This window comes from Etheostoma spectabile, chromosome 7 (genome assembly GCF_008692095.1).
Source record: "Etheostoma spectabile isolate EspeVRDwgs_2016 chromosome 7, UIUC_Espe_1.0, whole genome shotgun sequence".
Classification (NCBI taxonomy): Eukaryota; Metazoa; Chordata; class Actinopteri; order Perciformes; family Percidae; genus Etheostoma; species Etheostoma spectabile.
Window position 1 is genome coordinate 12,502,915 of NC_045739.1, and position 23,565 is coordinate 12,526,479.

General features: G+C 40.8%; 1 protein-coding gene across 2 annotated transcripts; it reads right to left on the bottom strand.

The window, feature by feature from the left end:
* Positions 1–760: 760 nt before the first annotated feature.
* On the bottom strand, positions 761–2,619 carry her9 (hairy-related 9). 2 transcript variants are annotated; one of them, XM_032521487.1, is made up of 4 exons: positions 2,282–2,619; positions 2,094–2,189; positions 1,889–1,976; positions 761–1,777 (listed from the first exon to the last, which is right to left on the bottom strand). In XM_032521487.1, exons 1-4 carry the CDS (start codon positions 2,387–2,389, stop codon positions 1,194–1,196), a joined length of 876 nt encoding a protein of 291 aa, XP_032377378.1. In that variant the 5' UTR covers positions 2,390–2,619; the 3' UTR covers positions 761–1,193. The 2 variants fall into 2 exon arrangements, with proteins under 2 accessions (XP_032377378.1, XP_032377379.1); XM_032521488.1 differs by having other exon boundaries at positions 761–1,774; positions 2,282–2,618.
* Positions 2,620–23,565: the final 20,946 nt, after the last annotated feature.

Here is a 23,565-nt window from a genome sequence, read left to right on the forward strand (position 1 = left end):
TATAGGCTACTTCCGGACCCCACTCACCGGAGGAAGATAGGCCGATTTAAGTTATCTTGTCACCGCATGTGGGAGAGACAGAGTGATTTTCAGAGTAGGGCTAATCCCGCTTCAAAATATTCTTCAACCTGCAATGGGTTTCTTTATCTACCCCGGCCTCCTCAGGTTTCCCCGCATTCAAACCACTGTCTAATCAAGTTCCCTCGTTTTCTCCTTTACTGAGGTGTAGGTCTACTGGGAGTGGAATCGAACAATTGATAGCCTACACAAAAGGAAGCGAGGATCCTTCCATATTCTCCCTCCACTGAGACAATCTGTTAGTGACATTAACCCCTGAGCGCATTTCCCAGCCTCATGAATAGGGTTTAAGACTTCTTAAAGCTCCCGCTGCATACAGGATGAGACCCTTTTCAAACTTTTAATTACCTTTATGGCAATAGAAAAATACAACCCCATTGTCCTTTCTCCTATGGGCCAGATGTAACGGCTCCCGCCAAACTGGCGACAAGGTGGCCACTTAAAACTTAATATGGCCTAATTGACATAGTAGATAGTGTTCGTATTGGGAACATAATCGATAGGTTGTAGCTTTGATTTGGCCTTAGTTATAACTGCGGGCGAGTCTGTTTAAAAATCATTTTCTCTAACTTCATCAATGTGGCTTTCACCCATGAATTGCAAAACACTGAATGGTCCTTCACACTTAAATAGTGATAAAACAATATGCGCATGATAGAAACAGGCTTTAGACAAGAAATTAATTTCTGAAAAGTAATTTATTAAAACAACGGGCCATCACCCAACTTCAATGTTTCTTTTCAACACAAAACAACAACAAAATATAAAACACAGCTTTGGTATAACAATCAATAACACATCTGTACAAAACTAAAACCTTTTCATAAAAAGTACTTCAATAACAAAAACGTTCCTATAAATCTTCCACATATACAGCATATTTATCACCGACATCCAAATGTTGGAATCAGACAATAAAAAAGTGCCATGTAAGGCAACCTTTGTTCCATAAAACGAAACAATGAGAACTACGTGGGGGCATTAAGTGGTTAGAGTTACCGTCCCATAGCGAAAAAGTCACAGGTTCAACCCCCGCAACAGTTGTCTGTGCAGTCACTTAAATGTCTCAAATGGAAAGGTACTGCAATCAGGTTAAGGGTCTCTTTACCCTCGCGCTACCAAGGCCTCCACACAGGCTCGTTGCCCTCCGAACCGGTGCTGACTCCGACCGGGCTGACCGCCTGGGACCCCCCGGAGAACGACGTCATGCCATGGACTGGAGAAGCTGCAGTCGGTGCCGAGCTGCCGTGGACCGGACTGGCGTTGACCGCCACAGGCACTCCTGCGTTTGCGTAAAGGGGGATGACAGGGCCTGTGGTGGAGGCGAAGGCCGGGTTGGGGATTAAAAACGCGAACTGTCCATCGGTTGCGGGCACCAGCTGAAACCCACCAAATACCTTGGGGGAGACGGCCTCGACTGGACTGAGTTTGGAGCCCATAGCAGCAGAGTTGATAGGTAGAGTGGATGGGAGTTGCACATGGAGAGGTTGAGCCAGGTGCGCCTGTTGGGACGCGGCCTGCTGCGTGTAGTTCATGGACATCATCTGGCCCATGCAGCTGGACAGGTGGCTGAGGAGCCTCGACCTCACCTCCGTGTTCACCCCTTCGGAGGTGGACAAGAAGCGGGTGACCTCGTTCATGCACTCGTTGAATCCAGCTCTGTATTTGCTGAGGACTGTGGCATCTGCTGAGAGTGCTGCTGGGGGAAAGAAAGCGAGCGGATATTAGAGACGCATTTGTGATTCTATCAACAGCTTCCTATTTACTTCTTCATGTCTTTTGACCCACTTATATGATTAAATAAACTTACCGCTCATCTGTACACGCTGCAGGTTTCTCAAGTGCTTCACTGTCATCTCCAGGATGTCTGCTTTCTCCAACTTGGAGTGTCTGGAGCTCTGTAGGACATAACATGAGGCATAAAGTTTAATTTGTATTCAAGGCACATTTATTTTAACAAAACTATTTAAACATGTGAAAAAGTAGTTAAATGCATCAAAATGATCTCAACTTACATCTTTTTTAAGTGCGTCCAGGATGAGAGTCTTGAGCTGCCCAAGGCTTTCGTTTATTCTCGCTCTTCGGCGTTTTTCCATGATCGGTTTGGATGACTGCAAATAATAAAAACTCTACATAAATGTCTGGTTCACCATTTATCAATTTGCACACGACACGCCATGTCACAAATAAAAACAATCCTTACTTTTCTATGCTCGCTGGCATTTTTCGGTTTGTCCGGTGTGTGTGCTCCGCTTGCAGGGGCACCGGCAATAGGGGATGCCGTCTGCTTTTCCATAGTGTCAGCTGGCATTGTGGATCAAACAAAGCGTGAAGAAGTAAATCCTCTTTGGAAGCTCCGGAAAAATAAAACGATTGGAAGTTGACGTTGAGCCACTGCAGAACATATAAGAGATGCCTGACAATCCACCTATCAGTTTGCGTTATATCGCTTGTTATCACAGAGCTGTCATGTGAGTACCGGAGCGTGCGTTGCACCGTGCGGAGCGAGTCACAGCTTCTGCCACCGACACACGCCGCGGCGGTACTTATAGACGGCTCGCGTGCTCCCAGTTCGTGTGAAACCCTCTCTGCATTCTTTCCCACACTCGCCTCAGCCAATAGCAAAGAGGACTCACCCATTGGGCGCGGGGCAGACCGCTGATTGGACAACACCCCCGCGGGCCGTCAGTCACGCGCTGCTCAATCAGCCCTGCAGGGACAAACAACAAAGCCGAGCGAGCAGCGGCCGGGCCGGGATGTGAAGTGATAAGGGAGGGGAATGCGCTGGATGTTTGCTTCCAACTTTGCTCTGTGCTGTCAAAACTGTGCTGCTTGGTGTGTGTGTGAGTGTGTGTGCGTGTGTGTGTGTATATACGGGAAGAATGTATGCATTGACTAAGTATTTCCCATTGCAGTTTTTTTTTGAAGTCTTAGGATATCGGTGTATTTATTAAGATGCATTCTTTTATGGCTGCAAGTGGACTCATTCTTCTGATAAGAGAATATATTATAGTGATCATTTAGGTGTGAATTGGAATAATTGTATGTGCCAATACCCAGAATAAATTAACCATATTCACATTTTCTTTCTTGTATGCCCACCTGTCAAAGTCGGAAATGCTTGCTGCGACTAATAGCAACACAGTTTATTTATTGCATGCATACATGTTTTATTGGCCTCACATGAAAACAAATACACATTTTTATCTATTTATAAGACTCCTCTTGCGCCTCCAAGGAAAAGACATCTGTAGCGGCACGCGAGGCAATTTTCAGTAGTACGCACAAAGCCAATGGCATGCGGCCACTTTATGCAAATAAAGCCTGCCGCACTCTGATTGGCTGTGTGAACGGCTAACTGTCAATCATCCCGGCGCGGGAGCAGCTCAAAGGGGAGAAAGAGGAGGAGAAGAGGGGGGCATATCTATCCGCGTGCCATTTGCGAAAAAGTCTTCTGGTCTACGCGGAGCACGTGCCAGCATTTGCAGATTACAGCCTGGAGAACAAGGAGCATATAATGTCGACTCTGAGAATCTGGAAATATTACATTTAAAGAGAATAGAGTAGATTAGAATATAATTTGTCACTATATATGCTGGCATTTGGGTTGCATTAGAGATATATTTAGGCTGCAGGATCCCATTTTCCTACAAAGAAGAGGGAGTAGTTTTTTAAAGCAAAGTCACCAAAATATTATTGTAGATAAAAGTAAGCTACAATAAAATAAAACCCAACATTTAAGCCTTTCCATCAGATTTATGTACGAGTGATTGAACCAAGGTGTACAATGTTTGAAGGAGACGAGCACCATCTAGCGACTGATTTGTGAAAAATACTCCAACATCTCAGGGCATTTACCAAGATAAATCAACATTTAATGCCTTAATGCATTTAAGGTCTAAGCTTTTATAAAGTCATTTAAATGCAGCCAACGCCAATTGTAGCCTAATGTAATTGGTGTTTATGGATGTCTTACATAGAATGTAATGATCTTGCCCTGCAAATAATTTCCTTATTCACAGTTCATTTCCTTACCATTTCTAAAAAAACATCTTGTGACTTTTGTTGTTGTTTTTTTTGTTTGCTGTGGCAGATAAACTAGGAAGAAAGCCTCTGTGGTAAAAGATGGACAACTTTTCTTTAATGAGCATTGCAGTCAAGTGGCCACAAGGTGGCACATCTGTTCATGTAGAGAATAAATTAAATGAGGCAAAATACCAATATATATACATTATATATAGCCAGTATATCATTTATATTACAAAAATGAACATGTGTAGATATGTTACAGTATTTACCAGGTAGATGTCCCAAAACTAGAAAAGAAAATGTTTGACATAAAAAGTTCTTTCATTTTATTTTTTTTACATATTTTATTTATATCACATCTGTGTGCAAATATGCATTGCAGACATACATTCATACTTACATCCTGTGTCCACAGAAGGATCTGCACATGCCTGTACATGTGCAATCTTTATTTTTATTTATTTTATTTAACATTTATTTAACCAGGAGAGTCCTGACCAAGAACTGCATTAAAATAACCATTACGGACAGAAAACACAAAAGGAGAAAACATTAAAAGAAATGAAAACAATTACAAATAGATGAATTCATTGAATTTAAAAATTTTTTTTGCATCATATTCAATGCGGAGGGTGCAGAACACACAAATATCCATTTCCCAATTACCTTACAGGCATTTAGGACACAAAGTATAAAGAAGTCCTGATAATGCAAAGCGTATTGTCCATCTCTTTTCCGTGTAATAAGGTTATATGTAGAATGAGAGCAGATAAAGAATTGCCCCATGTATAAAGGTGTAAGGACTTATGTGTCAACAGGATTTGGAAAAACTTGTCCATGCCTTGATCTTCAGTAGACTTGACTACTGTAACGGGGTCTTTACGGTTCCTACCTAACAAATCAATCAGACAGCTGCAGTGATTCAGAACGCTGCTGCTCGATCCTCACTAAGACCAAGAGACTGGATCACATCACTCCATTTCTGAAGTCTTTACACTGGCTTCCTGTGTCTCAAAGAATTGATTTCAAAGTACTCTTGCTAGTTTATAAATCCCTTACGTTTAGGTCCAAATACATTCTGATCTGCTACACACTAGACCCCCCCAGACCTCTTAGGTCATCTGGGACAGGTCTACTTCGTCTCCAGAGTCGAACTAAACAGGTGAAGCAGCTTTCAGTTTCTCTGCTCCTCTATCTGAACAACTCCCAGAAACCTGCAGATCCGCTGCTACTCTCATTCTTTTAAATCAAGGCTGAAGACCTTTCTTTTTGATGCTGCCTTTCTTTAAATGACTGCTCATTTCTTTAATTTCTTATGCTGCACTGTAACTTTTATTCTTGTGTTTCACGTGTCTATTTTTAACTGTCTATTCATGGTGTTTAACCGGTTTTAATGCATATGATTTTTAACTGTTTTACTTGTGTTTTATCTGTTTAACTGATTTTGTGTAAAGCACTTTGAATTGCCCTGTTGCTGAAATGTGCTATACAAATAAAGCTGCCTTGCCTTGCCTTGCCTTACCAATGGCAGAGATTACGGGTGGCCAGAGCAGGCCAACTCGTACCTGAGAGTATTACTGACGGTGGTGCGTCAGAGCTTTACAATTGGTAATGAACCTCAGGGAAGCATGGGAAGCTGTATCAACCACATGGCGACACGGATCAGATGTATACATATCTAAAGGATCACCATAGTCCAACACAGGTAAAAAAGGGGTGGCAACAAGTTACTATTTTCCAAAATTAAAAACCCAGTTTTAGCCTCAGCTTTTTCACCAGCTGCTGGACTAAAGGTGACGGAGTCATCAATCAAAACACCTAGATATTTATAAGAGTCAACAACTTCTATTTCATTTCCCCCAAGAATGACTTCTGAAGGCAAATTTTGTGTCCTGTTTTTAGAGTCGGTAAACAACTTTGGTCTTATCTGCATTAAGAATGAGTTTCAGTTAAACTCGGGTATTTTGGATAACATTAAAAGCATTTTTGCAAGGATTCAATCTATGTGAATGTATGTGCACAGACCTTATGAAACAGACTGCATTGTGGCATGTCATTTCAATTAGTTACAAGTAACATAATGTACGTATGTATGCATTTTGTTAATATAACAATGTAACTGTGACAAAAAAATCAAAGCAGACGTGATTTCTACTGTGAAGCATTAACTTAAACTGCAGTTTTATGGTCCCTTCAAGTTGAGTTTCATAAAGTTATGAAACTGAAGAAAATCAAGAGCTTTATTTTTTAAACAGAAAAAACACAATACAACTGGAAAACACAAGAGCATGCTTTGGAAAAATGTAATGTGAAATCTGTTGTTCCAACATGTAAAAATACAGATGAGGCTATTAAATAGAAATAATGAAAAGTAACACTCGAAGTCAAAGCATTTATACTTTTAAAAACACAGACAATGTGACAGTTTCCAGTCATAAATCTGTGGGACACAAACGGAAACTTTACGTGAGTTAGCAGCAGACTTCCATGTTAAATCAGTGTGTGTACTGCAACAATAGGCACATTACAGAGTCTAAGCAGGCGAAGATCAGTCATCGTAATCTTAATCTTAAAACTGATGACAAAGTCTGTGATCCTTTTCTGGTCAGCAGTCTATTGAAACAGGCCAAATGTAATAAAATTTTGCTAAGCTCTGCTTCAGTCCAGTCTCTATTGGAGTATCAGTCATTGTTCAATGGCTCATGTCGTGTGTGTTCTCCCCCCCTCCCCCCCCACACACACACACACACACACACACACATGGGTGAGCTGTGCTGAGGCATGCTGGACACTTGTTTACCCTGGATCCTGAGTCTCAAGGGCCAGCTGTGTGTGCCAAGGCTCACATTGCCTTTATTTGCTCTCGGATCGGCCCAAATGATGCAGATGTAATTCTACAGAGCTCCACACCGATTACACAACTGCTCCCTGCAGCATTGGAGTTAATGCGATTTTGGTTTAATAGGTGAAGCGGCATCAGTTGAGCCTGATCTGAAGACAGAACAAGTCAGACAACTTTTGGTATTCCTGAACCCTATCCATCAATAATTCCTCCTCTTCATTCCTGCATTTCAAAGATCTTCGGCTCAGACAACAAAGAGAGCAGGAATTCCCCTTTACTGAAAAAAAATCTTTTTGAGTGACTCCATCGTTAGAGTATCATTAAAGCTGATGCCGACATCGCCAGCCTGAGGAATGTAGAGAACAGAAATTACTGCAGTTTTGTAAGAGACAATCAACATTCACCAGACAAGAGCCAAAAGTACTTCATTTTGACTTAGCGTTATGAGGTAGAGGTCGGCAGGAGGAGATGTCAGGGGAGATGAAAGGGCCCAAAAGGAGAGAGAAGCTGTTTGCAGATTTAGCAGAGTTCAGTAGTCTGTGGTCCAGATCCGGTGAATGCTCAGCAGCTCCTTTTGACTGCCGCCTGCTTAATTTGTTGTTGTACAATGAGCCTGTGCACTTCTCTAAATCCATGTGCTGAATGCAGAAGGAGAGTCAATTATATCTGTATTAGCTTGTGTCGCTGGGACAATCCCTTTATACACACTCCCAATAAAGTGCTAGTGGATGTGTTTACCATGGTGAATCTGGTGAAACACTGAGCAGTCACAATGCCTGTTTGGGTGGCTTTTGCTTTGATTCAGATACTGTGGCTATTTCAGAGAGGCAACGCAGAACCGCGACCAAACTGGATGCTGCTAAACTTGTGGAAACTTTGCTTTGGTACATAAATCCTATTAAATAAGCTGTCACATGTGGGTAACACACAGTGGTGGAATGTATATACTGTACATGCACTCCGGTCCAGTACTTAAGTACAGATTTGTGTTACTTGTGCTCTACTAGAGTATTTCCATAGTATGCTACTTTATACTTCTTCAGAGGGAAACCTTTTACTGCACTACATTTATTTGATAGCTTTGGTTACTTTTACAGATGACATTTGTAGACATAAATGTAAATGGGAAATGCTCACATATTAATTTGTCTTGTAAAATATTAATATTAATATTCCAATAATATAATATACAACAATCAGTTCCATAGTAGAATAGTTCTAACAGTAGAATGTAAACTTGCATGTAAACAAATTCCAAGAGAATATACAGAGGACACAACCGTAGTGTCTTTACTGGGTAGCTAAAGCCATGATGTGGCACTCTAGGGTCTTTTTCTTACTTTTGATGAGTACATTTAGCTGATGCTATGTGCTTTCACTTAAGACAAATTACTCATAATGCAGTATTTATACAGGGTGGTATTACAACTGTTAGTTATACTCCACCTCTAATGACACAAAGTAAAATCTAGATACATGATGACAATCAGATCACAACCATGTGAAGTTGTGTTTCCACATCAGAGTTGACAGCAGACTTCAAAGGTCCTGTTTGTACCAGTTAGTGCTGTGGGGTTTCTGAAACAAGTAAAGCCTGAAACCCAACACCAGCAGATCTAAGCTTCTGTGTGAAAGGACACCTGTGGCTGCTGCATTCACCTCCCACTTTAAGTAGAGGGATTTTCAGAATACCACAAACACAGGGTTGATGGTTCATTATGGAATCTAATTAAACTAAATATTAACAAATATTTGTACAACAATATGTGCTCTTTTCCCAGCAAACATTGGCAAAAGATCTAAAGTGATTTCCCCCCTGCTAGTGTGCGATATTCCATGTGCATTGTTGCTAGGGATTTCTTAAATTTGGGAGTTTTTTTTTTTTTTACAACCATCAATTGTTATTAAAACAGCTATTTTCCTGTTCAATTATTCTGTGTTTGATGTATTACCAGGACAGCAGGGTGCTTTATAAGTGGTCAGAATTTAAATAAATTAATATGAATCTGGAAATATTTCTCATGGCCTTACAGGGGTGGGTGCACTCAGTTTGAAAGCTTCAAAGCTGCATGTTTGCACTACAAACGTGAGGGAAAGTAGAATTTTTCATGCACTTTCACTTTATTCTTCCTTAATCGCATTACTCCCTTGGCTGTTTTCATACCTGCAGAAAAAAAACCCTGAGATCAATTATATTTGCCTCACTTTTCAGGCGGCTTGTTGTCATTTTGCCATCTGCAGACCAGCATGTCCAGTACAATGTGATGTATTCAAGGAGCCTCTTTGGCTTTCTGAACAGAGAGAGACCCTTTTCTCTTGCTTCTCGCCCCAATTCAGGGCTTTCTTCTCCCTTTTAAGTGGGCTGTTGATGAGGTTAGTCTAATCAGATTAAGTCAACTCACATTGGTCTCTGCAGTTTGTTTTCCTTCCAAAGGCGTTCTGACATCTCCTATACTTTTTCTTTATCCTCCTCTTTGCACTTTTCATCCAGGCTTCCACCAAAAAAAAAAAACCTTTCAGCAGGCTTCCCAATGGACTCCTTTATAAACCGCAGTTCCCCAATGATATAGGTTATTTAGAATGGGTCACTAGACTGCTATGCATGGGAAAGGCCTTTAAAGTTGTGCAGTGACGCATTTGGACATTTCCACTGGTGTCTGTGTGAATGCCAGAGATTAGGTAAACACAAAGCGCTAAATCAAATTTTGGAAATCGCTGGAACCTTTAATTTGTTTCCTAAATTAACGTTTGAGGGAAGTTTTGTAAACTACAACACTAATGAAATCTACACTTTAATCTAGACACATGGGTTTTCACGGCCAACTTGTTAAATAGTTTTTAAGTGAAATAAATACACTTTAATTGTTTAGATTTCACAGGCTGTTACACACACAGTGGATAAAAAAAACAAAAAACGTAATCACCGAGTTAGGTCATCATACCAAGATTTCAAGATTCAAAATCCTTCATTAATCCCCAAATGGGGAAATTCACACTGTTTTGTTTGAACTGTCAAATAAAAAAAACATCATATGTTGTTGTGTAGCATGTTTACTTTTCAAAAAGAACTATGTTTTGATAAGCCATAGCATTGAAATATTTTTAGTGTCTGTTATATTTTACAATATATGAGTACATTTGCTGTCTGAGAGTTTGATTTAGTTGTTTTAAACTATTCATGTTCTCAACTGTTCCTACAGGATCAAAATAGTCATCTAGACAAAACAATGTAACAACAACAACACACTTTGTGATGACATTTGAATTACACATAAAGAACTTAAAATTCACTTTGAAACAGATTTAGTAATTGGAGGCAGTCAAAAAAGGGGGCAAAAGTTTGAAAAGTTCTTGACCCCATAGTAAAATCAATAATTTTTCTTTTTCAAATTGACTTGATTAATATGTACAGATGCCCAGTTAAGACTACACCCCCCACCTGTATCTGTAAAATCTTTGAGGTTCTCATCAGTGGTGTGCTGTAACTTGATTCCCCCACTAATAACAGGCTTACAAAGACAATGAGCACAATGAGTACAGAGGAGGTCTTTTTTAGATGACTTCAGAGCCCCTCCTGAGAAAAGACATGGCAACCCACTGACTGAATGGGGGCTGTAGAACCTTTTCAAGCTAATGGATCTGAGAGACTGTCCACATAATTACATTACAGCATTTCAGCAGCCCTTTGAGCTCCACACTTGCAGCTTGGGCACACCACAGCCCTTCATTCATATCATAGCTCCACAGTGGAATGTGCTATGACAGATATGGCCCTCTCGGGCACTATTGAACAAGGTTGCACTCCATGGGATTGGCAACCCCCTCATCCCTCTGCATACAAGTTTTGAGATTTAAAACAGGGGGTGGGCACTGCAAAGACAAAGGATCAAACGTGGAGGGCAAAGAAAATCAAAAAAATCCACTTAGTGTCAAAAAAATTATATTTGAGTGCAACAATATGCATATTTTCCTCTTAACCTTATTTTGTCCTGCTCGTTTTTTTTTTCCCAGTTTGCTTTACACATGACATACAACAGATTTTACAGTTATGTATATGTGACCATGTTTGTGTTTTGTAAACTACATCAATCACGGAGCCAAGAAAATTGTTTTAATGAAGACAAATCAGGCAGCTCTTTCTGTCTTTTGGTCTGAACTGAGCTTGTGTCTAATCCATTCCAGCCAAACCAAACACATGTAAAAGGAGAACAAGACTTTTCACAGGCTGTGGTGAATGCTGCTGAATAAGTCAAACAGACGAACACAGAGCAGAAAGAGGCACATTTGTCAGCACATTAACATACCAACTCATCAATCAGTTTTTATTTAAAAAGAAGCCCTCCAAACCTTCACAGGCCAAATTATTCAAATTTCCTGTTTTCTTAATTTGTGACCAAAAGTGTGCATTACGCACAAAAGTCATAGTCAGTCTGCAAAGTGGAAAATCCCTCAAACTAATAAATCACAAAGCGCCAATTTTGAGAATATTCTTCTCAATAGCCATATTAAAAAATGCCATGGATCTTTTTGTTCAATTTGTTGGTTGAAGAAATGCTTTGCGCTCTAGTTCTTCTTTGCACAAGAAATCACTCCTTTTGTGGAGGAGCAAAATCAATGCAAATGAATCCTTTATTCATTTCCCTGTGAATAATTCAAGTCTTTGCACTTTTGTTTGGGGCCCGTGAGCTGAACAAAATCATAAGAAAAGTGCAGAATGTGAACGTTTATCGGCCAGTGGAGGAGAGGGATGACCCCTCTCATCAGTGACAAAGACCCCTTTATGGCGTCAGTGTGAACCCATGATGCAAGGGTATTCCACTCTGACTGACCAGCACCACAGGAGATCCATCTTGTGCAAAAATGGTGCCCCAGTAATACCAACTCTTTTTACACCCACAATGGAGGTTAGAGAACCAAAAAAAAGCCCATTCTTCAATGCATGCTGAGGGATGAGGTGACAGGCTGCAGGCTGTTGATGACTTTTTATTATCATCTTTGGGAATATGTGGTTAGATTCTTTCATTTGGTAATATGAATATATTTATACATGCATGTATGTCTTTTTTGTCTAGTTTATTGTAATGTATGGCTAACTTACCTTAAAGTGGAACTCTCTGACCTGTCTTGCGGCTCAGAAGCTGTGTGAAATCTGATAAATGTTTGAGGTTGAAGACTACGAGTTTAAAAATCAAAACATCAGTTGTGGAGTTACTTACCAGACCTGTGCTGCTCCTCAGCTCGAGGCTACATTAACCACTACCAGCATAACACATCTGACTCTCTGAATCTGAATCTGTTGGTGGTCATTCACTTTAATAGCCTTTTTATTTTTTAATTACATCATTTTTATAATGACTTGCTTAGGTATTAATCATTTTGCACTGTTGAGGTAGCTTGAAACCAATGTTAATTGTGATTGTTGGGTGTTCTTCTAAACCCCTAATATCTTCAGAAGCCTCTAACAAATGCAAAGGTTGATAGAAACTTTGACTTTGCTAGCTCCTGAGCTCTGGCACAGCCTTCCATGTATGGGCTGGTTGGCTTGAATCTTTTCTTAAAGCTTACAAAACATTTAACCAACTAATAAAGTTTTCCTTATTGTTGTAAGAACAGATGTCATTGTTAGAAAGACAGGACTCTGACTAACTACAGACAAATCCCTTTCTAACACATTGAGGGCTAGAAATGCTGACTTTGCAAGACACTGGTGGAGTGACGATCCCTGACTTGATCCTTTATGTCACAGTTTTCTTGCTGAGGCTGAGCTCAGCACATTCCTGCACAAGGCCAGAGGTAAAAAAAAAGGACACAGAATAGCAGGTCAGGACAAGTTGCTGGAACTGTTTCATGTCCAGAGTAAAATGTTGAAGAAAACTATTGTGTCTGTCGTCATTTCGAAAATCACCTGGAAGTAACAATGAGCAACGTACACAATGATTAAACTCTGGTTCCCTGTGTTTCAATGTTTTTGGGGGCCTTTTCAGCCTTTATTTTGATAGGACAGCAGAAGACATGAAAGGGGAGAGAGAGGGGGAAATGACATGCAGCAAAGGGCCGCAGATTGGAGATGAACCCGGGCCCGCTGCGTCGAGGAGTAACCCTCGATATATGGACGCCTGCTCTACCAACTGATCTATCTGGGTGCCCGTGTGTTTCCATGTTTGTGGTCAACTTGAATATCATGCCATTGTCAAAGTCCCTTCTAAATCCCAAACATCCCTGCCCTTCCTTTTCTCTCTGATGTGGAGCATCACGCACTCCACAGCGCATACCCTCCTCTCTTTTACTTTTATTTTGGGCTAAACATTGCAGAGGAGATGATTTGTGTCTCTGAAAACACCATGTATCAATCACATCAAAAGCCGAGGAAACAAAAGAAAAGGCTGGCAGCATCAGACAAACACTCCCATTAGTCACTGCACTCTCTTTCACATGATTCGCATTGCGGAGGAAGGAGGGGTTGTTTACTCTGGTATTTCTCACACTGTAAAGGCAAATAGAACCTACCGCCTGGCCCATTCAACACGCACTGAAACAAGTGGACTACTGTATAGTCAGTTACAATGAACACAGATGAAAGAGCACAAAATGAACTTCTGTTTGATAATGCACCACGTGGCACAACCTTTTTCCTAACACGGCCCTCACACTTGATCTTCCCACACTCACACACAAACTCACAATTAATAAGGCCTGAAAAGTGTGGTTTTCAGCTCTCCCTCTTGTGTTTCTCTTCCTTGCCCCCCCCGCCTGGTGCTGACCCAGCCAGTACACCCTTTCTGTCCCCTCTATGGTCCCCTCCATCCCTGGGAAGATGAGGGCCACGCCAGAGCCACGTCTGGGGCTCATTAGCAGCGCCCACCTGGAGGCTGGCTGGGGGCTAACAGGGGGCTGTAGGGGCCGAGGCCTTGATCTGTTGAGTGTGAGCAGCAGTGTGACACACAGCGGGGACAGGGCTGCTGCAGCATAGTATACAGCACAGAGCACCATCAGATATACAGTATATGCTCCAACAGACCTGAGTTCTTCAAGCTTAATCTGTTTAATTGTTGTTTGAGAAAAGGCACACCTCTCTCTTTTAACCCACCGGGAGCCCCCTTTCACCAATTCCCCCTCATAACAGTCAGACAGAAAGTTTATAACTGTTTGTGTTGATGGTATCACCACAGTAGAAATAGTCTGTAAAACAATTATGAAAAAAGTACCTTTGTCTAGGCTGTCTTTGAAGTCTAGCCGCCATATACAAATTCAATATCTCATCAGCCGCTCTTCAATTTGACTAACAAATCCCACCCTTGTTTAGGGGGAGTTGCTTGCTTAGAATCAGTATTTACTCACGGGGGAGAGGCTGGGCTACGCTGGTGTGTCTCTATGCAATACTACTCAGATGGTCTAGAGCCCCTGTGGTCAGATGTCCTGGGTGTAGGGAGACACAGACACAAAGGAAATAGCAAGTCTCCTGAGTCATGAGGCTCCAGTCAAGTCGACTGCATCCAAACGCTGTTTGACATCACAATATCTGAACAGCCTTTCCAATGGAATTTAGCTTTGGAGTTACACACATTGTTTTGAATTTTTAAAATAGTTTCACATAATGCTGTTGGAGAATTAATTTCTGCTGTCCTACTGAGGTTCACCTAACTGATCGACTAACTGATTTACTGAATACATCTGGAGTCCTTATGTTCTTTTTTCACCAGCATGTTCCCTTGGATCAGAGAGGCTCCGAAATCAGGGTAGCAGCTGTCGCCATGGTCCGCTACAAGTTCTGTGATGCCATGTTCAACTGCTACACTGCGGTGCCCTGCTACGTCCTGCTACGTCCTGCAACGTCCTGCAACGTCCTGCTACGTCCGCTACGTCTGCTGTGCCTTGTAATCGCACAGCGTCCTGCATGCCAGAACTACTACAAAGAACTTCTACAAACTACTATTTTTTCTATTTTTATTGCCACTCTTCATTCTAACCCCAACCGGCCCGTCAGACACCGCCTACCAAGAGCCTGGGTCTGACGAGGTTTCTGCCTAAAAGGAAGTTTTTCCTCGCCACTGTCGCACTGTGCTTGCTCGAGGAAACTATTAGAACTGTTGGGTCCTTTCTGGAGTGTGGTCTATCTGTAAAGTGTCTTGAGATAACTATGTTATGAATTGATACTATAAATAAAATTGAATTGAATTGAATTGAATCTGCTCCTTTTAAACTATATAATTAAACGTGTCAATTAAAAAGAAAACAGTTGCAAAAATGTAAGTAACTTCTAAAACCCACCAAACCGAACCATGTGCTTTTCACCATAATACTGTTCTTGTTTTTTATTCTTATTGATCAGGAAAACATTTAATGATGTTTACACCATATCCATAAGAAATGCTCTTCCAGTCTTGCCCTGAATGGCCACACATTTGTATTTTTGAAGGGCTCTTTCTCCACATCAAACCAATATTATTGTTTTGTAAATTATCAAGAGATTTACTGAGATATCAATCATGTTTGATTATCCAGGTTTTTTGGGCTTGAGACACTGACTAAACAACCACCAACATGATCACAAAATATTTATTTTTTCTTCCTAATTATAATGTATCCCCATTGGGGAAATTACAGTTTGATAGAAATCACTACACACTGGCCTGAAATACACACACACACACACACACACACACACACACACACGATCAGGACCTACTCATGCACAAATAGAGAAAGTGGGAGTGGGATGCCATCCCAGTGCTGGGCCAGCGCCCTGAATGGTTGAAATAGTGCCCTGAGCGGTTGAGGGGGTAAGGTGGCTTGCTCAAAATGCCCAGGAGGTGAACTGACATGTCTCTAGCTAACAACCCACACTCCGTACAGAGACTTGAACCTGCAACCCTGCAGTTACCAACCCAACTCCCAAAAGAATGAGCTACTGCCACACAAATACATCTCAAGGGATTCAATTTACATACTAGAAGTATGTTTATGATCAAGGATTTGGGGCACTCTTTCATGGCTGTCATGCTCTTTCTTAAAAATTAATTTCATAATAGTGAGTCACTTAGGGACAACTACAACATATTTGGACTATTTAGTTGTTTTTCTTTCGGAATAGCAGACAAAGGGGCCAGATAGCTCAGTTGGTGGAGCGGGCGTCCATATATAGAGGTTTACTCCTTGACGACCTGCGGCCCTTTGCTGCATCTTATTCCGCCTCTCTCTCCTTTCATGTAAAAAAAATAAATAAATAAATAAATAAATAAATAAAAATAAATAAATAAATATATACATATATATATATATATATATATATATACATATACATCAGACACAGGTGACTGAAAACGTAGTATCCTCAACAATGCAAAGATTGCAGAATACCTTCAGCATATCTCCCTCAAACAACTAGGAACAAAAACCTCTGAAGTCCTTCTTATTATACTGTATAATATAGGGTTCTGCATGGTAAAGACGCCTGAAAGCAAGGTGGTTTTGTCCACTCATTCACCATTTCCATTGAGGATCACATGCCCTGACATTTTTGTTGAATGAAACAGTAGGGAGGACATCATGGTTTAATTCAGCAAGTAAAAAGCAGCTGTGTCCCTCTAGCTGGCTCCTCTTCTAGATCCTTGGTCCACCTGGGCCTGCACTGTGTCAGGTAAAAGAAACCCCTGAGGGTCATCAATAGGACTTTTACATTCAATTTAATGTATATGTATATATATATCCTATGATATAACACATACTGTATTTGCAGAGGCATATTGGTTGCACAGTTTGAATCTGGTTTCAGTTTCTTGATGAATGCAAACCTTCTAAAAGACAGTGCTGGGTTATAATAGCGAGCGTTTCGTTTACCAAATCTAAAAGAAAGATTCTGGATTGCTACTGGCGAATATGAACAATGGGTGACTGGTAAATCTCTGTCACAGGCCACCACATCAAGGACAATTAGCATTAGCCTTACTCTCCAGGCTCACCCCTTAAGCAGGATGAAAAAATGTCCTGCTGACTAAGCACATTCCACCTGCAGCCTGCAGTTCAAAGGGCTCCCATGATGGTCACCCTCTGCACCTCATCGCTCCACTGCTATCCAGCCACCACCTGCCCCGAGGCATAGCCAACCCTCCTCCGCACCGCGGGTAACCCGGTGCTCCATCATCAACATCTCAACACATTTAGAACACATGGAACAGCTCTGACCGCTAGCTGAGGCGCTACCTGCCAGCTAAGAGTCTCAGGTGATGTTTGAATGGGCTTCACTTGAGAATTAGACACACCTCTCCCCCCCTCAGAGAGGAGGCACGAGGGAGACAACATATGGCCAGCTTCGGATGAATTCCCCTACTGTTTCAAAGGATTCTCAGAAGCCTTCAGGGAGATCGGAATTTCACGCTCTTCTTTACTAGATTAAGTATAATAATCTCCCAGTAACGAGACTTTAAATCCAGAGCGGTAAAACACTGGGCCTCAGGGTTCACTTCCATATAGTGCATGCTGTTTCCACTTCAACACTTTACTTTATGACTGCAAGTAAGAGTTTATGCTCCTCATCAACTTTCCCAACATTACATCTGCATCACATCTACGAGTAAAGGGGAAGATTTGTTGATAGTAGGCAGAGACTCCCCAAATGTGGTAATCTGAATCTGTGGCTCATTTTCGAGGACAATCTTTTGTTGTAAACAGAGTGGCCAGATTATCTAAACCACTTCGAAACACTTAGATGGAGATGAAAAAAATGGTGAGTGCACCCAAAATGATGGTAATAATCTCTTGTTGCACAGGGCAACTTTATCCAGGCACAACTGTGGTAAGTAATGTAAGTCGACGTTGAACCACAAATGGGCTAGTCTTTAGCGCTTTAGTGCTCCCAGATCTCAGCAGGTAACTCGATGAGTACATTGTTGTTAGCCACGCTAGCAACATTGTTAAACAGGTTGACATTTTTAGTTTTGATAGAAATATCTTTACAACTTTTTCATGGATTGGCCAAAAAAAAAGGTTTGGTGATCCCTTAACTTTTCATCTAGTGACCAGCACAACTAATACAGTAACAATCTTATCAGCCTTAACTGTGTTGAATGCCAATTATACCATACTAAATAAAGATGGAGAACATGGTAGGGTAAGTGTTATATCTGGTAAACATCATTTTTTGTCCCTGTCTGGCAATGCAAGACCACAGAGACGCTAACGCGGCTGTAGACTTTTGTTGTAGAAGTTTGTTTTGAACAATAGGAAGGATGGCCACAACTGTAAAAATAAGATTCAAATTGCAATTAGTTAGTTATTTAGGTTTTTGTAGTTTTTAAGAAGCCAGCAAAGCAGTTACTTTAATTACTTTACGCATATGAGAACTTCTTTGAAAAGTGTCTTTGCAATGTTTATGACTGCAAGTAAGACAACTTTTCTGTTTCTTTCAACTTTAACAAAGACATTTTCTGGATTGAACTGTCTTCATGTTGCTTGCAAGTTTTTGTCAATACAGACATATTGCATACTTGCATTATAATAAACAACATGAAGAAGACAACATAAAACTTAAGTTAGCCTTTTCAACTCCCCTTCTAAAATAAAAAGAGCAGAAACTCATTCACCAATATTTAAATAAAATGTTTGTATCTCTCTCCAAAGTAAGCAAACTCCTTGTTCCATGATCCAGAAAAAAAAAAATCATTCAGATGATGGGCAGCAAGCAGATAAAAACTATAAGCACCAAAAGAAATAAACTTAAATTCAAACATTTATGTAACATATGTTTTTTTGTCACATTTCAAACAGTGCTGTAAAGGGCAACAGCTTGTCTCTGTGAGTTCTTTTCATTAAAAACGGCGAGGCAAAATGACACCATTGTGAAAGTTATCTATCCCCAACTCGTACTGACCCAAGGACAAAAAAGCCCCTGGTTACCTTTCTTGGGAATTACTGTTGAGTTTGTAATAAAGCAAGGACTCCCACTGGAGTGTTGATTAGGCAGATGCCTTCACTGGGCTACAGGACGGAGCATCAGGCCCGTCTCATGCCCTCCAGGGACTCAATTCTTTTATTCACTGTAATTCATGACCGAGCCTGACACAGCCAGGGGTGCTGCACCCTCTCTCCTCTCTACTCATTTAATTTGGGGCTGAAGTAGCAGAGGCAGAAAGGAACCCCAGCGATGGAAGATATTAGATTGTGAAGGGCGGCCTTGACTAGGAAATCCACCCTGAAAACAGAACTCATCTTAGGTAGAAATCGATCAAGAGACTTCTTGTGGTTTCCACAGCACTGGTTTCCAACCTTTTTGACATATGTGTCCTTAAGAAAAAGCAAGCTCTGAGGTTTATCACAGGTTTAATATGTCTATAGTCTATAATAATAATGGATCCTTTGACTTTGCCTATGACTCAAGTCCTGCACAGTTTAATCAAAGAGGGACTCTCCCTTTGCAATATCTTTCATTTGAGTCATTTTTAGAGGCTTTGAGGGATAAAGTTATTCAGTTTTTATACATAAGGTGAATCATTCAATAAGTAAGAAAAATATTAACAGAGTTCCATGTAGGATACATGTTAATAATCTCACAACCCATCAGATTTACTATCTTGCAACCTCTTTGTGAGGCTTCAGGTTGGGGCTACTGACTTGTAAAAGGATTTAACTTGTTTTTAATATTTCTTGCCAAAAACAGATAAGAAGATTTTGTCTGTATTCTAAGGCTGAATATAAAGCCATGATATGATTAGCTTAGCACAACATAACATAAAGCAGGGGGAAACAGCTAGCCTTGCTCTGTCCAAAGGTAAAAAATACACCTACCAGCCCCACTTAACAAATAAAATATAACTTCTCAACTTGTGAGATTTATTTTTTTTAACTTTGGACCAAGCCTGGCAAGCTCATTTCCCCTGCTTTATGCTAAGCTCACTACCTCGTGGCTGTAGCTTCGTATTCACCGTAGAAACATAAGAACAGTGTCAATCTTTTCATCTTGTCAAAATGTCCCTTTCAAAAATGGTTTTTAAATTATATTAATTTTTAAATATGATGTTCTGCGAGTCGTAAAATAATTTCCTATTAGGAGCATTTGGGTACACTTAAGGTTGAAAATGTCCCTTTTAAGAGGATGTTCAAATTGACAAATTACAATACAGTGTGACAATTAAAAGTGTCACAGATGTAAACAGGAGGTTATGTCAAACTTGTCTTTGTGGTCATATTTCTAGTTGTTATAGTGGAATACTAGATGGTTGTGTTGTTTGTTCTGTCTCTGCACCAGGTCAACATTAGTATGTTTTGGATCTAAACTAAAAAACATGCTGAGGACAATGACATTCCAGTCTGGAGACAACCAAAACCTCCTCACCAGGAAAAAGGACCAAAACAAGGTTTCTCTGCATGACGGTGTCTCTTCCGACCTTATGCCAGACAGCCGACTGGAAATGCCAGGAATGCTAGACTGCTGCTCGATAGGAGACCATGTTCCACTTATTGGCTACTGGTGGGCAGAGCCACGGGGACAATGTCCAAGATGAGTTCCCACACAATAGGAACAAGACATTTATGACTCTTCGGCCCCGGAAAAATTGAAAGGTTCACACTCAGGACACTCATGCTTCTTGTACTTCCACTGACACACTGGGAGAGATGCTGCTCTGGGCAGACACCCCTCACATTCTTGTGCCGTGTCTGAAAGACTGAAGAAAAGGTCTCCCCTGAATCCAACCAGGCTGTCCCATTTGGAGTGATTTAAATAGCCTGTTATTACCTTTCTCAGCCGTTGTCTCTCCACTGGTATCCCAGTCTTATGATGCTTTTAATTATTAGTTTCACCAGAACTCATTAGACCGCAGTCAGCAGAATCCTTGCCTGGCATGTAAAAATTACTAGTGCTAACCCAGACAACCAATCTGACAAATTCAGACTCACTAAAATCTAGTGAGTGGAAAAGAAATATACGAAATAAGAGGACTTATCACTGTTTTCGCGTAATATCTGTTAATTATAGTTTACAAAATACTGACTATTTGACTAAATGAGATCAAAGTGAGCACAAATGTGAAACATAATCCTCCACATTTTAGGGGCATTACACGGGGAACAATAGTGGGAAAGGTACCCAAGTAACGTACCCAAACAGACAATCATGTGAAAAGTTAAATGATTGCATTTAATTGTTATTATTGAAGTGTATGTCAAATTAAAAGGTTAATTGTAGTTAAACTGTATCAATGTCATTAATAGTCTATTGTATGTAATAATATGTATGTGACTTTGTGTTAGATCTAACCCATCATATTTTTTTCACCCATACTGAATTGTTCTTATACAATCCTGAAGTGGGTAAATAAATTAAATCTAGCTGCGTAAAATAAAATAGAAACAAATATGTTGACCCCCCTCACAGCTCTTTTGGGGTATTTAAGATTTTTGCCTTTGTCTTGGGACAGATTAACATACTTTCAAATCATTCATTCTGCTGTTAAATGCAAATGAATTGTAGTCAATTATGACAATACTGAGAATCACTTATTTAATATGCAAAAGACTGACTGACATAATTTACACACAATATAAATGTATATATATATATATATATATATATATATGTGTGTGTGTGTTCAATAGAACTCAAGCCGGAGACTACATTAAACAGAATTTTTATGTGATTCATTATTTGATCTCAGGGTGATATTTTTGTGGACTGTTCAGCCTGTAGCTCAGTGTTGAGACCAACTCACTCCTTTCACCTTACAGCCTTCAGACCTGGAGTGCCACCTACTGGTGTCACATCATAATAGCACGGAAAAACTGAGTTATACAGATATATCATTTAAAATATGAAAAAGGCAATCAAGTATAGTAATCTAGGTTAATTTTGGGTTTATTTTTATACTTTAGTTTCTGTGAAAAATACACAATATATGCAATGTATCATTTTTTTATGATTCTCCTTTAGAATCAGAAATCTTTTTCTGATTTTAAATGTTATTTTCCAGTTGAAAATTTCAGTTCTGAATGCTCCTTTTTTGTTAGAATAGAAAGGTGTGTGATTAGTTGCACCTATTAGTGAAAGCCTCTTTTTATGCTCATTACACATTCATCCTTCCAATTAGGAGGATGGACATACCAAACCTTTTCATTAAACTTCCATTTCCTCACTTATATCCATTGTACTCTGTGGCTGGTCCACTGCTATTTGAACCCTCATATCCAAACCTTTCCCAATTAGACCCACCTTCCACTCTAGTTTACTTTCTCCAAGACGAGTCTTTTAACAAGTGGGCCCCACTCTCTTGTTCACATGGGGAAGTTTACCCACATCTGTCTCAGCACCTAACCCCTGGAAGAGAGGGGGTCAGTACCAAGGCCAGAGGTCAACACTTGTTTCATTGTGAGCAAGAACCAACATGAACCCCAATCGAACACTGCGGTCAGCGAGGAACTGTGCCCGGTTGGTTTTTAGGGCCATGGATGTGTGAACTAAACAGGAGTTGTGCTTTGAGGCGGCTTGCCGCACGGAAGCATTTGAAAGGGGCTCTTACGTTATTTAATTAAGTACAGAACAAATAGTTGTCCTGCTTTGTCGCGTCTTTTCTGCATTATCAATGGCATGGACACAAATAGAAAACAAAGCTGTGGTTTAAGAATTGGCAGGTGTGCAAGGATGCGTGTGAATCTACTGGAGGGAGTACTACCATGCAAGAAAAAAATCAAGTTTATGTGGCATTCATGGGGGTGGTTCGTGTGAGAACAGATCTAGTTAGGAGCGTCACAACAGATCTGACAAAACAGGCGGTCAGGTCAGGCCAGGCTTGCTGCTGTGACCCAGCAGTGTTCAACCAAATGATAAAAAAACAGCAGTCTTGCTCCATCTTTCTTTCTCTCTTATCAGCAAGCCACCATCCATAATTGACCTGATTCCCAGATTTCTGTCCCTTTGACCACCCTTGCCGTAGCATAAAAGTGGGCAGCATAGGTGGCAGAGGACTGCCTGTCTGAAGGAAAAGGGGATGTAAAAGAAAGTATTCTTCTAATGTCTTGAAAGAAAAAAAGGAAAATCAGCATAATGACCGTGCTCCCCTACCACTCATTCACTCTCCCTCTCACACACACATACACACACTCCTGCTCTGTGCAGGCCCTCCTCCCACTCCCGTCTGCATCCCAATCTTGATTAACCTCCTCTCTCACTCCCTCTTTCCCACCCACTCACATTCACACATACACATGGACACAAAGTGCATCGGAGGCCCCCTGACAGATGGGGAGAGGGGTTTTGGGGGGTTCCTCTGAACAAATGGCACCCTGGTTTAGTGTGGTGTTGTCAGGGTTTGAATTGATCCCCGGGACTACAGAGGCTTCTCTCTGCCAGTGTGTCACAATGGCAACAAGTGTGTAGAGCTGGGAGCAAGCTTGTACAGGCATGGGACCCATACCTCATGAATGATAGCTTAGCAAATGGCCCTCCTTTCACAAGCTCTCATTGTAGGGCCATCTCTCGTTTTCTTTCATACCCTACTCAAAAAACTTGCCCAGCTTTGTTAGTTTTATTGGGTTTGATTGGTTTGCGATTCTGAAACGTGTTGGTTTTTGTGTTATTTTGTATGTGTGAACTTTGGAGCAGGGCGTGTGTGTGTGTGTGTGTGTGTGTG